A 14,319-nucleotide genomic window follows, 5' to 3' on the forward strand; every position below is an offset into this window, starting at 1 on the left:
GCTGCTGTTGCTGGGCGCGCTGCTGGGCGGCGCGGGCGCGCAGTACTCGAGCGACCGGTGCAGCTGGAAGGGGAGGTGAGTCCGCCGGCGCGCCCCCAGCCCTCGGGGCCGCTGGCCTCCCTTCCCGTGCCCTCCCCGCTCCGGCCGGCCGAGCGTGCGGGGGCGCGGCCCCGGGCGGGGACTCTGGGGCCCGCTCTCCAGGCCGAGTCCTGTCCGCGTCGCCCCCGCCCCCGGTTCTAGAACAAAAGAGCCCGCGGCGGCCCGGTGCCCTGGCCCGGAGGACGCCCAGAGGGAGGTGCGCCCGCGGCGCGGCGGGGTCGGTCCCGGCCGGACAGCCCGCTCGCCCCACGCGGACCCCGCATCGGAGGCGGGCGGAGGTCGGTTCTCCGACCCTCCCGGCTCTGCCCGCGGCGAGGACTTGCGCGCCCCGGGCGGGAGGAGCGGGGCCTGCGCTCAGGGCCGAGCGGGAAGGGAGGGCCGGCGGGTCCGCGGGAGGGAGCGGGGGCTTCGGAGGACCGAGCGGGGGCCCTGGCGCCGGCCGGGGTGCCGACCGCTCCCGTGCGCGCGGAGACCCGCGGGCGGACACCTGTGCGCGGGCCGAGTGCGGGGCCCGCCGCGTCCCGCATCCCCGCCCCGGCCCCGGTGAAGGTCAGGCCGCCCTTGGCAGCGCGCGCGCTGGGCTCGGGGAGCCCCCCTTCACGCCCCTCGGCCGTGGCAGCCGAGGACTTTTTTTTTTTTTTTAAACTGAAGTGTGACAAGCAGAAAGGAGTTGCAAATCACAAGTATACGCGGGCGGGGCGCCTGAGGGCACAGCTACTTTGGTGAGAAACCGCCATCCGCCCAGGGCGCTGTCGCCCCGGGCAGGCGGCTCGGCTCGCAGCTGGAAAAGCCGGTTTTGTGCCGCGGAAGGTGCAGGTTCAGGACTTTTCAGGGATGCGCATCTCCTTCTCTGGAACTCTGTGGGCAGGAGCTGCCCTTGGGTCGCGGGGTCGGGGTGCTCCGTGGAGCAGGGCCTTTACCCGAGCCCTTCGCCCTCACACCTGATGGGAAGACTCCTGCCAGCACACACCTCGTGCTGCTGCGGGAGGTGGGGGGGGGGGGGGGGAGGGGGTCACGGGTTTTTTTTTTTGAGTGAAGACAGTTTTTCCGGGAAGCTTGGGGGGTTGTGCCAGGGTGCTGGGCTCTGTGTGAGCAGGGCGGCCGCTGGTCATCTTGGATACTTACGGAGCCAGTTCTCTGTGGAGACTGGCAATCGCCCTGCTCTCTGCTCCCCACTTCCCACCGCCGAAGCCGGGGTTTTGGGCTCCAGAGATCGGGCCTGTGGTGCCCTCCCTCCCTTGCACGCACACCAGAGCTGGGATGCAGGGCTGCTAAGATTGGGGCCACGAGCTTGGAGCTCTGGGGGAGGGCTGGCCTGCAGAATGCTGGCGCCAGCACAGGGCTGGCTGGGAGCCTCTGACTCTGACACACTCTTCCAGGGCTGCCCTTTCCCCCACGCTCCTAATTAAACTCCCTGCCTTGCAGCTTCTGCTGGATGAATCAGTGCACCCCTAAACTGAGGTCTAGGGTGTCCTGCTTCAGCAGATCAAAAACAGAAAGGCTGTCCCACCCTGGGAGCCTGAGTTTCCAGAGGAGGAGCTGACACCCTTTCAGGCTCTCTGAGGACTGTGTGCCTGGAAGGGGGCTGCCTCTCCTGGGGATCAGAGAGGGCTGTGAGTGAGTGCTGGTCATTAGAGCCAACCAGCTCCTGGACCAAGCAGGGGTCTGCCTCCTCTTTCCTACCTGGAGAAGCAGGGACGCTCCTCTCTCCATCTTTGCTAACATACCCCGGGTCTTGGACTGCCTCCAGCTGCCCTCCACTCAGCGCAAAGGCAGAGTCTGCTGGCAGAGGGTGGCTGCAGGGGCTGTTCCAGTGGGATCTGGACGGAAGACAGGCCCAGGCCACATTCCTGGATTATAAGCTCCCCTTCCATTTTAATTGCTGCCCTAGTGATCGATATGCCTTGCAGATCAGCTGACAGATCCTTGCTGTGGAAACTTGGGTTTGCTGGTTTGCCTGCAGACTCCTGTAACATTTATGACTTTTTATGAGCTGTTCTAAAGACAGCACAGGGTGGTGTGAGCCCCAATACCCTGGGTGCGTTCCGATCCCCTGATAGGGAGGGAGTTGCTCTTTATGATACTGGCCACTCACATTTGACAGGCTGAAATGCGTGTCTGGGTGTTTCCAAGCAATTAAGCAGGAGGTTTTGCAATCTCGGTCCCTTGTGCAGGGGCAGGACAGCGCCCTGATCTTTATTAGGCTGTGGTTGTAAAGGTGGACCACGAACCTTCCCACTGCCGTCGGCAGGGTTTGTGGGTCTGTCATACCTTGGCTAGCTCTCCTACTGGGTGGGGAGATGAAAGGTAACTCCAGTGATAACCTCTGGGTTTCGCCCTTGATCGAAGCTCTTCCTGACTTAAGTGAACAAGAGACCATAATTTACTCCTGGTGACTCAGGTGAGCCAGGCTGTGGGTGTGAGTAGTAAGAACCCTGCTGCCACCACACTGACCCCTGCAGAAAGTCCCATGTCGGTTTGGAATTTGCTGTCCTTTGCCTGAAGGTGTGTCTACACTTCCCTGGGGAGTGACACTGGCGGGCTCTTTGTTGTTGTTGTTGTTGTTTTGAGAAATAAAGGAATCTAGTTTAAATAGCCCAAGATCAATCAGTGTTGTCAGCTCCGTAAGAGTGACTAGAACCAGAGTGTTTTCTGTCTAGCTTCATCACATCAGAAAGCAGGTATCTTATTTTTGCCTGATTAGTGTGTCACTTGCATGCCATGTGAAAATCATTAATGCCACCATCAGTGACATCACAGATGTGGCACATTTTTCCACCTCCAGCAATTTTGCATAAACAGAAGTTTTTTCAGGTTTGCTGTGGTGCTGGAAACCTAGAGGTGAGAGATTTAGCTAGATGTTCTGGTGAGCACCAGACAGGCTCGGAGTCCTTGATTTCTTTCATTAAAGGCTCAGTGGGGTCCCAGGCTGATCAGAGTCGGTGAGCATCTGAGTGGCGGTCTTGCACATCACATGCTACCGACCTTCATGTGAACACTCCTGTGTTGAGTGCCTGGCTCACGTCTTGTTGATCTCAGTCCTTCAGGAGAACATGAGGGAGAGCAGAACAGAGGGGCGTGCTGGCCGTGGACCCTGGGATGGGCATAGACAATTCTCTGGGTGGCAGTGAAGACGTCAGGTAAAGGGTGGACATTTCTTCTAAGTCCACTTTCGTGTTGTTCCCGGTCCTCTTATAGTCGAGTGACTTACGAATAAATGGAGCCAGGTGTAGTGCACAAGATGTACAGGGTCATCTGTGCAGGCTGGAGACAGCCATGGTCTGGCCATCTGTCCCCCACAAGCGTTCCCTCTGCCCTTGCCTAAGATATGGGTGGGGGGTGGACCTCTCTGTTTCCCTGTCCACTGTTTGGATTAAAGTGACTTAGTGAGAAGTATCCGAAGCCTTTGGTATGGGCTTTCTTTTCCCTTGAGCCCCAGGGTCCCTCCCCGACGGAGAGGAAAGTGAAGCCTGGACAGGATGGTTTTTAGGGGAGAGAGCTTTGAGGATTGGTGTCTGGGCACAGGGCAAGTGTCCAGCTGCCCCTTGAGGCTGGAGACAGGAGAGGAGGGACACTGTGATAAAGTTTGTTTTGGCTGCCCGAGAGCAGAGGTGATTATAGTCATCTGTGTCAACCACTTACCATTTAGTCTAATTTTTTCACACAGCACTATAATTATGCTCGTCCACACATATGTGTCAGAGGAGCTTATATGAGTTTTATTTGACTGTAATTTGTAAGTCTGTTTTGCGTGTGTGGCTCTGGTAGGCGTCTGAGGCCAGGCCGGCTGCTAGTGACCCAGGGCCTTGCGGGGGCGGGGAGCGGGGTTGGGGGGGGGGGTCACCTCCTTGACACCTCCCTCTGATGTGGTCTGCAGGATGACTGTGTAGCCCCAGCCCACAGCTGGCCATCGAATGAAAAGTGAGGTTTTTTGGAGCCCAGAGCATGAGTCACCAACAGTAAATGCAAACCATATGTTACGTGTTTTCTCCTCTGTAGAAAAGGTTTCTGGTAACTCACCCAGGCCTGGGCTCTGAATATAGCATTGTTTATTACACATAAAAATCCTAAGAATGTGGGTGAACCTGTCTGAGATCCGATCAGAACCAAATTTCATGTAATAAAACACTTGGTTGAAGTCATTGGTTGAGTTCCAGGGCTGCTTGGTGGTTATGATGTAACCATCAGCACAAGCTGACATTCACATTAAAATTTTGAGTAGGGGAAACTTTAACGTTTTTGATGGTTTCAATTTCTTGAAAACATAACGTAATGACTTTACTCAAGACCTGTCTCACGAAGAGTGTACAGACTTCATTTTTTCCTATTTAGCATTTATTAGGAGTGAGATTAACTTGGCAGAAGCTTCCCCTCGGGAAGGTGAAAGGTCTGCTCACTGTTTGCATCTCTCTCCTGTGGCTTGTTCACGCATTCCCTCCCATGCCTCTCCCCCATGGAGGACCATTACCTTCCTTTTGTAATTTGCTGTGATGATATTTGAGTTTATTTTTAAAGATATGATTGGCAATGCAGGGTCTTCAGGTTTGCAAATGGAAACACTTGCCCCTATCTGTGAGGTGCTGAAGACAAAAGTCACCGACAACCTCCAGCCCCCCCAAGCTGCTAACATTCCTATTTGGTTTCAAAGCTACTCTTTGGACCAAGTGAACCGCTCCTTGTTTTCACACTCAGTGGGAATCTGCCATCGTTCCTGGCCCTCGGTTGGTCATCTGGAACTCGGGTTTGTGCCAGAGTCCTGTTGGTGTGTCCTTGAACGTGTTCCGGAAGGTCCCCCCTCCCGTGGTTCTTCCCCCATTGCATGCATCGCCACCCTGACGCGGGGAGCCCCAAGGGCATGGGCGCCCAGTGCTGCAGCCTTGAAGGCTGGCAGATGGAGCGTCGAGGTGCTGAGACGGTCTGAGACAAACATTGTCTACGCGCATCAGGGCGTGGGCCCATCTCACCGTGACTCTCTGGGGCAGGCCTGCCGGAGGGGACTGTCGCTCCCTGGAAACGGCCCCTTGCAGCAGGGCAGAGGTGGTGGCAGCCCGCGTGTGGGTGAGGGGCTGCTCATGCACCTGGGTGGGCGTCCCCCAGGCGGGTACATGTGGGGTGCCGGGCCCTGGCTGACGCGTATCCCCTCTGCAGCGGGCTGACGCACGAGGCCCACAGGAAGGAGGTGGAGCAGGTGTACCTACGGTGCTCGGCGGGCTCTGTGGAGTGGATGTACCCGACTGGGGCTCTCATCGTCAACGTGCGGCCCAACACCTTCCCGCCCTCCCGACGACACCTGACTCTGTGCATCAAGCCCCTCAGGGACTCCTCGGGCGCCAATATTTATTTGGAAAAAACTGGAGAGCTGCAGCTGCTGGTGCGGGACGGGGACCGCGGGCCCCGCCAGGTGCACTGCTTTGGCTTCGAGCAGCGGGGCCTGTTCGTGGAGGCAACGCCCCAGCAGGACATTAGCCGGAGGACCACGGGTTTCCAGTACGAGCTGACCAGCCGGCACGCGGAGTCAGACCTGCGTGCCCAGTCAGGTGAGTGGCAACCTCCGGGGCGGGGAGGGCAGTGTTCCCCTCCCACGGTCTCTGTGAGAACCCGCCTGCTGCTGGCAGACGGGCCCCCCGTGCGATGGGCATTGGGCGTGTGTGGCCCCGTTAGTGTTGTGGGTGTTTTGCACGTGGGGAAACAACACAGTCTCAGGAGGCGTGTTTGAGGAGGGTGAACACACGTGCCCTGAGAACGGCCATAGGTCGGACCTGAGAGCCATGATGGGGTGTGGTCCTGACTCCTGCTCCTCTTCTGTGCTCGAGACTGTAATCGGAAATGGGTGCTGTGGCCGTTCACACCGCCCCTGTGTTTCTTCTGATATGTGGATTGGCTGTGTGTTTTTGACATCAGCTGCAGCCTCTGACACGTCGAGTTTTGGGTGGGAGCCAAGGGTGATTCACTCTCCAGAGAGGTGCAGAGCCTTGCTGACCTGAATTGTGGAGCTGGTCCCAGCTTCCGGAGGCATTTTGTGGGTGGGTGTTACAAGGGCCACCCCATGTGGAGTGGAGACAACAGCAGCTAGTCAGGTGGCACAGGAGCTCACCCGGGTTAGTGAGGTGAGTGAGGACCTCTCAGGGGTTCCCGTGAGGCCGGCCCTCGAGGAGCCTTCTCCACCGCAGAGCCCTTCTCGTTGTGGTGCTGGCAGGAGTCCCCTCAGCAGCAAAGGGTGTGTGTGTGTGTGTGTGTGTGTGTGTGTGTGCGCACGTGGGGACTGTGAGTTGGCAGACAGCTTGGCAGGGCCCTGTGTGGAAGGTGGCGTTGGTCTCTGAAAAGTTCCAGAGACAGAGACTGAGGAGGAGTGAGTGGCCCCAGAGCTCTCGCGTGGGGCGGGTCTCGCCCCATGTGCCATGAACAAGGACTGAAGTCCTCGTCTTATATAGACACCCATGCCAAGCGTGGCCCTTGCTCGAAGGCATAGATGACCTCCTGGGGTCCAAGTGTGTGGGGTGGGGGTCCTAGTGTACCACTTGTGTCAGTCCTGAAGCTGGTCGTGGTGAGGCGCCTTCTGGTTGAGGGGGTGTGAGCTTGGATTGTCCTGTGAGTAGGTTCCAAGAAGGCCATTCTCCAGGTGACCAGCCGGCCCGGATGATGGGCAGGTAGGGGTGCCATGGCATTGAGTGGTGCAGTCCAGGGAGGAATGCTGCTACCACCCCCAGTACACGCGGCGGTCCCAGTACAAGGAGTGACCCGGGCCCAAGTGGCAGCAGTGCTAAGGCAGAGACACCTGGTTTGAGGGGTGGGTTGTCTCCAAGAATAGTACAATTCTCCACATTTTAGTAAATGAGATGTTTAATTCAAGTAAAACAGATCTGCTAGGATTTGAAATGTAGACTTTTCTCCTGTATGTGAATCTGCATTTTATCGTTCTGCATTCTTGGCTCAGATCAGTTTTCAAAACCTTCAGTCTCTCTCAAACTAAACTGGTGTGTTGGAGAACTTCAGTGTAGGATTGCCCGGGTAGGACCCCCTTCCCCCTCCAAGTGCCAGCCGCCCGGGTAGGACCTCCACCCCCCTCCCAGTGCCAGCCGCCCGGGTAGGACCCCCACTTGGAAAGGTAGCACTGGAAGCTGCTGTAAATCTCAGGACCTGAATGATATTTTAACCACAACAGCCTTTATCTTGATGACCAGCTATAGGAGGGTGGGTTAGAGAGCTAGAGGAGGGTACCCCAGCCTCGCTGTAGGGGACCTAGAGATAAACTAATAGTAAAAACAAAATCTGGAAAAACCCAGTCACTGAATTTAATGCTTGTGGCTGAGTGAAGCAGATGTTAGAAACCTGTTAACAATTTCTTTTTTTTTTTTTTTTTTTTTGAAGTATTTTTTTTTTAAGTAATCTCTGCACCCAACGTGGGACTCAAACTCACGACCCCAAGATCAGGAGTCCCATGCTCCACTGACGCCTCTTACTGATTGAATGTTGATGGCTCTTTAAAGATATTTGCTGCTGGTCCCTGTTCTCTTGTGGCTTGAGCTGCCTTCCACCTGGTGGGTCATTCTTACCAGATGCTGGCGCTGCCTGTGTAGCCAGTTGTTTCTTTGTTGGGCACCTGAGCGCTTCCATTTGTCCAGAAGGAAAATGCACAAGGGTGGCCATGGGCTGGGATGACTCAGAGACCATGGCTCCACCCTCGGGGACCAGAGACTTAGTCTCTCTCCCTCTCCTTGTGGGCAGGGTCTGTGCACCCCAGGTTCCCCTGGTCCCTGTTTTCAGGCCAGGACAGTGAGCAGATTTGGGAGAGGCCTGTGGGATCAGTGGTTGGGCTGTCCTAGGTTCCAGTGGGGCTGCCGGGACAAGGTCCTGCACGATGGTGGGTTGTCTGGTCACAGCCTCTGCTTGCCCTCTGGGCATCTCTCGAGACCCCATGTAGGACGTTCCGCTGTGGCTGGACATTGGGCAGTCTGGGTGGCCCAGGGGTTCCCTTCTTACCTCTCCCCCACCCCTGACATATGCCCACTGGGCCCTGGAGCGTCTGTTTAAACCCGGCGCCTGCAGGGATCCAGGCACCCCCTGGATAGTGGGGTATGAATGTGCGTCTGTGCGTTGGCCAGGAATCAGGCCTGGGACAGCCCAGAAGCTTAGCAACTGTCAGAACTGGGGGTGGGGGACTCAGATGTGTGTGGGGTTCTAGGAGCTGGGAGGGAAACAGGCACAGATTCTGGGCCCTTCCTGGGGGCTCAGCACTTTCTCAGCCTGAGGGAGATGAGGGGCAGCGGGGCTCTGGGGAGGCTTGTGCGTCCTTCTCCCCGGGGTGTTTGCCTTTCATCAGGGGATGGGCTCCTAAGCCTTTAATGCCAAAGGAATGGGTGTGTAATGTGGAATGTCGGTGCCAGCCATCTGGCAGCAATGATGTCTGCCGGGCCAGGCAGGCTCTCAGATGGTAGTGCGTGGCTCCTGGCGCTCTCCTGTTCTGGCCCGGGCCGTAGCTGCAGGAAACTTGGGTGAAGCTGGAGGCTGGACACCTGTGACGTGGAGGTGTGCAGGTGCCTGTGGGCTGGGCAGTCAAGTGATCCTGCCTGCTGCGGAGGTGGATGAGCCTTCTCCCTCACTGGTGACTCACAGTAGCTTCTAGTTTGTGCTGACTTGAAAGCAGAGAGGCTCCCGGATGAGAGATGTGTCGTGAGCCTCACGGCCCCGGACGGTGCCGCTTGGGAGTGTTGGCAGTGAGTGCGGTCGCCCGGTGTGCACTTGAATAACCAGCTTCCTGGTATGGTCTGAGATGCACTGACACCCAAGAAAAGGCCAGAAAGGAGAGGTAGGCCACTCCTTACAGGCGCAGATTGAGGGGTGGGTGGTAGGAGGTGACCTGAGGGGGGGAGGGGGGGTGCGGGATTGAGCCTCCTTTCCCCTGCCCTCCTCCTCCCCCTCCTCCTCCTCCATGGGCCTCACCAGGGCATCTGAGTAACGCAGTTGCTGAAAAACTCTGGCAGGACACGAAAGGTGGGCAAGTGGCCAGATCCAGCTAACTAATGGATGAAACTCTAGGCCACTCCTGGAACCCGGCCGGGCTGTCTGGGGGCCGTCCTCCCCGGAGCCCTGGTGTACGTGGGGAAGCAGGCACACCAGGACCCTCTGTTGCCCAGTAGGGTTGGGGATGTGTGGTGGTGGCCAGTGAAGGATGGCAGGGGGTTGCTCTGTCTGGTTCTAGGGGGTGGAGACAAACATTCTCCTTGGTTTGCCTGGGGCAGCCCAGGTGGAACCCTGATTCCAGTCTGTTCTTTTATTCCTCCGGGAGCCGAACAGCAGGGGCTTACCGGCTTGGCCACATCTACCTTCTGGGGCTTGGGGTTTGGGGTCCATGTGATGCCTACCCAGAGCAGGCTTCCTTGAGCAGATGAGGTGGGAAGACAGTGGCATTTTAGACCCACAGCGAGAGGGGATGGTGCTGGCCATTAATGCATGAAAGTTATTGGCATTGCTGGCCGGTAGCCCGAGTCACGCGGTTTCCAGTGTGCTCCATCCCCCTTCCTTGGTCAAACCTGCTGTGTTTGATGTGTTGGGGGGGGGTGGGTGGTGAATGATGCCCGAGGGGTGGGCTGGGTGGGTACCGAGCCCCCCACTGAGGAGCTCTCTCGGTTTGGTGGTGGCCCTGATGGGCTGTGGGGGATGAGTGGCAAAGGTCAGCAGAAGTCGAAAGAAGCCTCATTATGTCCTAGAAGCAGAAAAGGAGAGAAGAGATTTTCCCCCCAAAGGATCGTTTATTTTCTGTAATTATCTTTCATCTCGCCCATCTCTGTACTCCTGGGATGAAAGTGTGTGGCATCCACCTGCTTTCTCAGTAGGAACAGGGTGGGGTGGCAACAGGCCAGGAGGAGAGGTGGGGGAGATTGAGATATCCCCGCGGTGGCTGACCACCTCGGGGTGGCACCGGCCTGCAGCTGGCTGTGGTGAAAGAGGAGGAGGCTCCAGAACCTCATGTGGCAGCTGGGCCTCAGCTCACACCAGCCCCGTGCCGGCCGTGTCCCCTCCCTGTGCAGTGCTGCACCCACCAGACCTGCCACCTGTCACTGGCTGCAGTGACGACCCCAGTGGATGTCCTCATGCACAGTTTTCCCTTTGGAAGTTGTGTGTGTCTGCCTGGTTGTCCTTCCTGCCAGACCAGCGTGCGGCCATCTGCAGACCTGTCCCAGGCCAGGGCCTAGCATGAAGCGTGCTGGCCTCCCCCCCTGCCCTCCCCCGTCCTCCTGCCTGCACCTGCCGTCCTCACCTGGGTCCCTGCAGTAGCCCCAGCTGCTCTCCCTGACCCTGTGTTTTCCTTCTTCAGTTCATTTTGTGCACATTCCGGAAGACTCTCCCTAAGATGCCCACACCTCAGCCAACCCCTCTCAAAGAACTGTAAACCCAACTGGGCTCTTGGCTGCTCCCTCCTCACCTTCCCCTGCAAGGAAACGAGATTCAGTGTGTCCGAAACCAGCACATTTCACTGCCTTTATGAGCCCAACTCCGATTAATAATTGTTTCCAGATTGCTTCTCTTGGCATCCACAGACTGGATTTTCCAATGAGGTGACCTGTGCTTTGTAAAACTCAGAATTATGAGGGAAGTCTCCAGGGTGGCACTTTATTAGCTCAGCTGTGGTGGTATCGGCTCCCTGAGGCTTCTGGTGGGAGGATCTGCGGGCTGCTGACTGCCCTCCGCCGGGGCCCCAGGCACCCCCACAGCTTCGGCAGTGCAGTGGGGGTGTGAGTAGGTGGCCACCCCGGACAGGCTCCTTGCCGCCTTCCTCCTTAGCCCTCAGCGGGCGTCCCCGGGCCTGTGTCCACGGAGAGGGTCAAGCTCTCGGGCTTGGTGAGTTGCGGGCCGCCAGGCCGGGTATCTGACTGCCGGGTGTGGCCTGGGCCTGTTGCTGTACCACTGCTGCCTTTGTGGGCACTGCCTGTGGTCTGTCTCGGCCGACTCAGAACCTGAGATGTGCCTCTAGAGAGCTTGTGTGGACCGAGCTTCCCACCCACCCTCACTTGGAGCGTCTAGAGGCCTGGCCCCCAGGGACTCTGCTGGGGCTCCTCTCTCCTGGGCAGATGCTTTATGAGGGGTGCCCGGGATGACGCCTCTGACCCCCTGGCACAGGGGCTGAAATTAGACCTTGCCTCTGAGCAGAACTGGAGAGCCCGGCCTCGTCATGCCCTATGTGTGTGGGCAGCGGGCCGCTGGAGGGGTGTGCAGGGTAGGGGACCCCCAGTGGGCTGCCTTCTTTTTTAAGAGAGGCCTTGAGGCTGGGGGTCTATACATGGAAGCAAAGTGCCCCAGGTGGGCAGCAGTCTTTGGGATTTGGAGCTGGGTAGGACAGCCCCTCGGCCAGGCTGGCCAGGCTTCAACACACCCAACCGGCTCTGCTAGTCCTGTAGCTTCCCCAGGTTCCCGAGAACCTGATAGAAGCGGCAGGCAGTGTGTGGGCCAATGAGTCACGTCCCCCTGAGCTGGCCTGGGGCACACACATCCTCCCCTGCCCAGGGCAGGACCACCAGGGCCAGTGCTTGGAAACTCCTGTCCACCCCCTGGGGTCCGCAGAGACCCCGTGCTGCCTAGGGCAGCACAGACCCTGTGCCCCGTGCCCCAGAAGGCCTCTCTGAGCTCTAGCTGCTCGGTGCCTGGCCTTGCCCCCGAGGCCTCGAGTCTGCTGCCGCCAGGGTGCAGGTGACTGCTCACCCGGTTTGCGTGTGAGGGCCAGCAAATGCCAAAGCCAGGACGTTCCGGGGCCTTGAGAAGGTGATCGTATTCCAGCAAGACTTCATACCTAACCTTTGCCTGAGCTGGGAGGATTTGTGCCAGACCCTAGAGACTCAGCGGCCAGGGGGCAGAGGCCTTGAAAAGTGCAGTGTGACTGCCAATTCATGCTGTGTCCTCCCAAATCCAGTGCTGGGTTAGGAGTGCCGTGGTCTGGGGGGAGTTGCCAGAGGCTTGTGCCCCCCCGCCTTTCTTGAGGCCTCACCCAATCTGAGGAAGTTAGGGTGAGGGCCGTGCTGGGGCAGAAGTTAGTGGGGTGGGGCCTGGTTTGGCTGGAGGAAGCCAGCCCCCACCCTCGCCCCGCCAGGCTGTGGGGGTTTGGGGATTCTGTGAACCAGGCTTGCCGTAGACGGTGTTTGCAGGCCGTGATCTGGTCTGAGGTCAGGGGTCTGGGGAAGGGGGCTGTGCTGATGGCTGGCACTTGTTTGGACGAGAGCCCCACGGCCTCGGCCTGCAGACGTGACCCTCGATGCTCACCGACACCTTCGGCAACCAGTGCCCTGACCTTCTGGTCTCGGCTACAGATGGGGACCTGGGGAACAGGTGTTGTGTGGGTGGCTGGTGTGGCTGTGGAGGCTGGGAAGGAGGCGACTCTCAGCCAGGCTGGTGTGGGGGACGTAGCTTCCGACCAGCTCAGGTTGGTTTCCCGTTGGTGATGGGCCTGGGAGAGTGGTTTGCCCCGGGGCCCAGCAGTTGCTGCGCCAACAAGCTAGGTGGGGACCAGCACGGACGCCCACTGTCCCTCGGGGTGCGGTGCACGCCCTTCATAGCCACATCTTGAGCTTGGGGTTCCCTGGATTCATCGGCCCCCGCCCCCCGTGTGGTGGCCGAGGTTGGGTCCTCTGTCCTGTTCCCTTGAGGTCAGAGCTCTTACGGGACCTGGTGGGTGTGAGCGGGGTCTGTGTCCCGCAGACCCTACTCCTAACCCTGTTCTCTCCCCGCAGCCCCGTGCCGCCCCTGCAGCGACACAGAGGTGCTGTTGGCGGTCTGCACCAGCGACTTCGGTAAGTGTCCTCGTGCTCCTGCCACACGTCAAGAGCCCCGCTTGGGCCTGGGAGGGCCTTCCGGTGCTGGCACTCAGCTTGGGGAGGAGACGGCTGAGGGCATTGGGCTTGGAGGTGTAATAGGGGAGGGACAGATCTGTGCCGGATGAGAGGGGTGGGAGTCCTGTTCAAGGTGGTCACTGAGCATTTTCCTCCAAGGCATGGTCTAGCCTCACCTCAGAGTCCTGCTCTCCTCTGGGCCCCTGTGGATGCTCCAGCAGGAGTTCCTGGTCCTGGGGGTCTGAGGAGCCTGGGGGCCCCGGGGCTGAGATCAGGACTCAGCTGCGTGTTTTTGCTCTTGGGCAGCAGGGGGGGGGGGGGGGGCCCCCCCCGGGGGGGGGGAAGGCAGCCCGGCTGGACCCTGCTCTGAGCGCCTCCAGCTCGGACGGCAGTAGTGTGGTGGGAGTGCAGAGCTCCCTTCCACGTTTTGGTCCTGCATCTGGAGGATGGGGGACCTTGCCCTGGGCCTGCTCTGCCCAGCTCCCTCCCATCACCCCCTCCCCTCTGAGCTGCCTGGATACAGGGCGGCAGTAGATGTTGTGTGTTAATTGCGGTTGTGTCTTGTTCTAACTTGAGACGTTGATGCACACAATGTGACTTCTGTCTTCTGTTTCTCCCCACTTATATGGCTGTTATCCCTGACAGAGTCTGAGTGGCAGGGACAACCCCTAGAGGGCCTCAAATGTCTGAACTGGTCTTTCTAATGGGATTTCTGGAATGCAGAATTCAGGGCCAGCCCCTGCAGGGTCACCCCTGGTGACCCCACTGACTCCCGTGTTCTTGCCTCCGTAGTCGTCCGAGGCTCCATCCAGGACGTCACCCACGAACCAGAGCAGCAGGAGTCCGCCATCCACCTGCACGTGAACCGGCTGTACCGGCAGAAGAGCACTGTCTTCCGGCCAGCCCCAGAGGGCGGTGGCTGGAGGGGGCACGTCACCACGCTGTTGGAGTGCGGTGTGAGGCCCGGACGTGGGGAGTTCCTCTTCACGGGCCACATACACTTCGGGGAGGCCCACCTTGGCTGCGCCCCGCGCTTCAAGGACTTCCAAAGGATGTACAAGGATGCTGAGGAGAAGGGCCTGAACCCCTGCGAGATGGGCACAGAGTGACTGTGGGTGGCCACCGCTGCTGCCACAGCGGGCGCTCGGACCTGGGCTCCCCGGCGCACAAGCCACGTCTGACCCCACGAGGTCCTGGCCAAGGACTCCCTGACCGATTGGAAATGTTGTAAGATGCAAACTAAGTTATTATATTTTTTTTAAAAAAGAAACGTCCATAGGAAATAAACTCCAGTGTCTTAAAATGCCTTGTGTACCATTTCATGCTGTGTTTCCAAAGCACCCGACGGGATTGTGTTGGGCTGGTGTGTTGGGTAGGGCTCTGGGGCCGGAGCCCCTGGAGG

At 58.7% G+C, this 14,319-nt stretch overlaps 1 protein-coding gene across 1 annotated transcript; it reads left to right on the plus strand.

Moving 5' to 3' along the window:
* Window positions 1–6: 6 nt before the first annotated feature.
* METRNL (meteorin like, glial cell differentiation regulator) lies at window positions 7–14,222 on the plus strand. The gene is made up of 4 exons (XM_040456767.1): window positions 7–75; window positions 5,248–5,636; window positions 12,819–12,878; window positions 13,710–14,222. Exons 2-4 carry the CDS (start codon window positions 5,324–5,326, stop codon window positions 14,024–14,026), a joined length of 690 nt encoding a protein of 229 aa, XP_040312701.1. The 5' UTR covers window positions 7–75; window positions 5,248–5,323; the 3' UTR covers window positions 14,027–14,222.
* The last annotated feature ends 97 nt before the right edge of the window (window positions 14,223–14,319 follow it).

The sequence above is a fragment of the Herpailurus yagouaroundi genome, unplaced genomic scaffold (genome assembly GCF_014898765.1).
Source record: "Herpailurus yagouaroundi ecotype Mexico unplaced genomic scaffold, PumYag 217, whole genome shotgun sequence".
Classification (NCBI taxonomy): domain Eukaryota; kingdom Metazoa; phylum Chordata; class Mammalia; order Carnivora; family Felidae; genus Herpailurus; species Herpailurus yagouaroundi.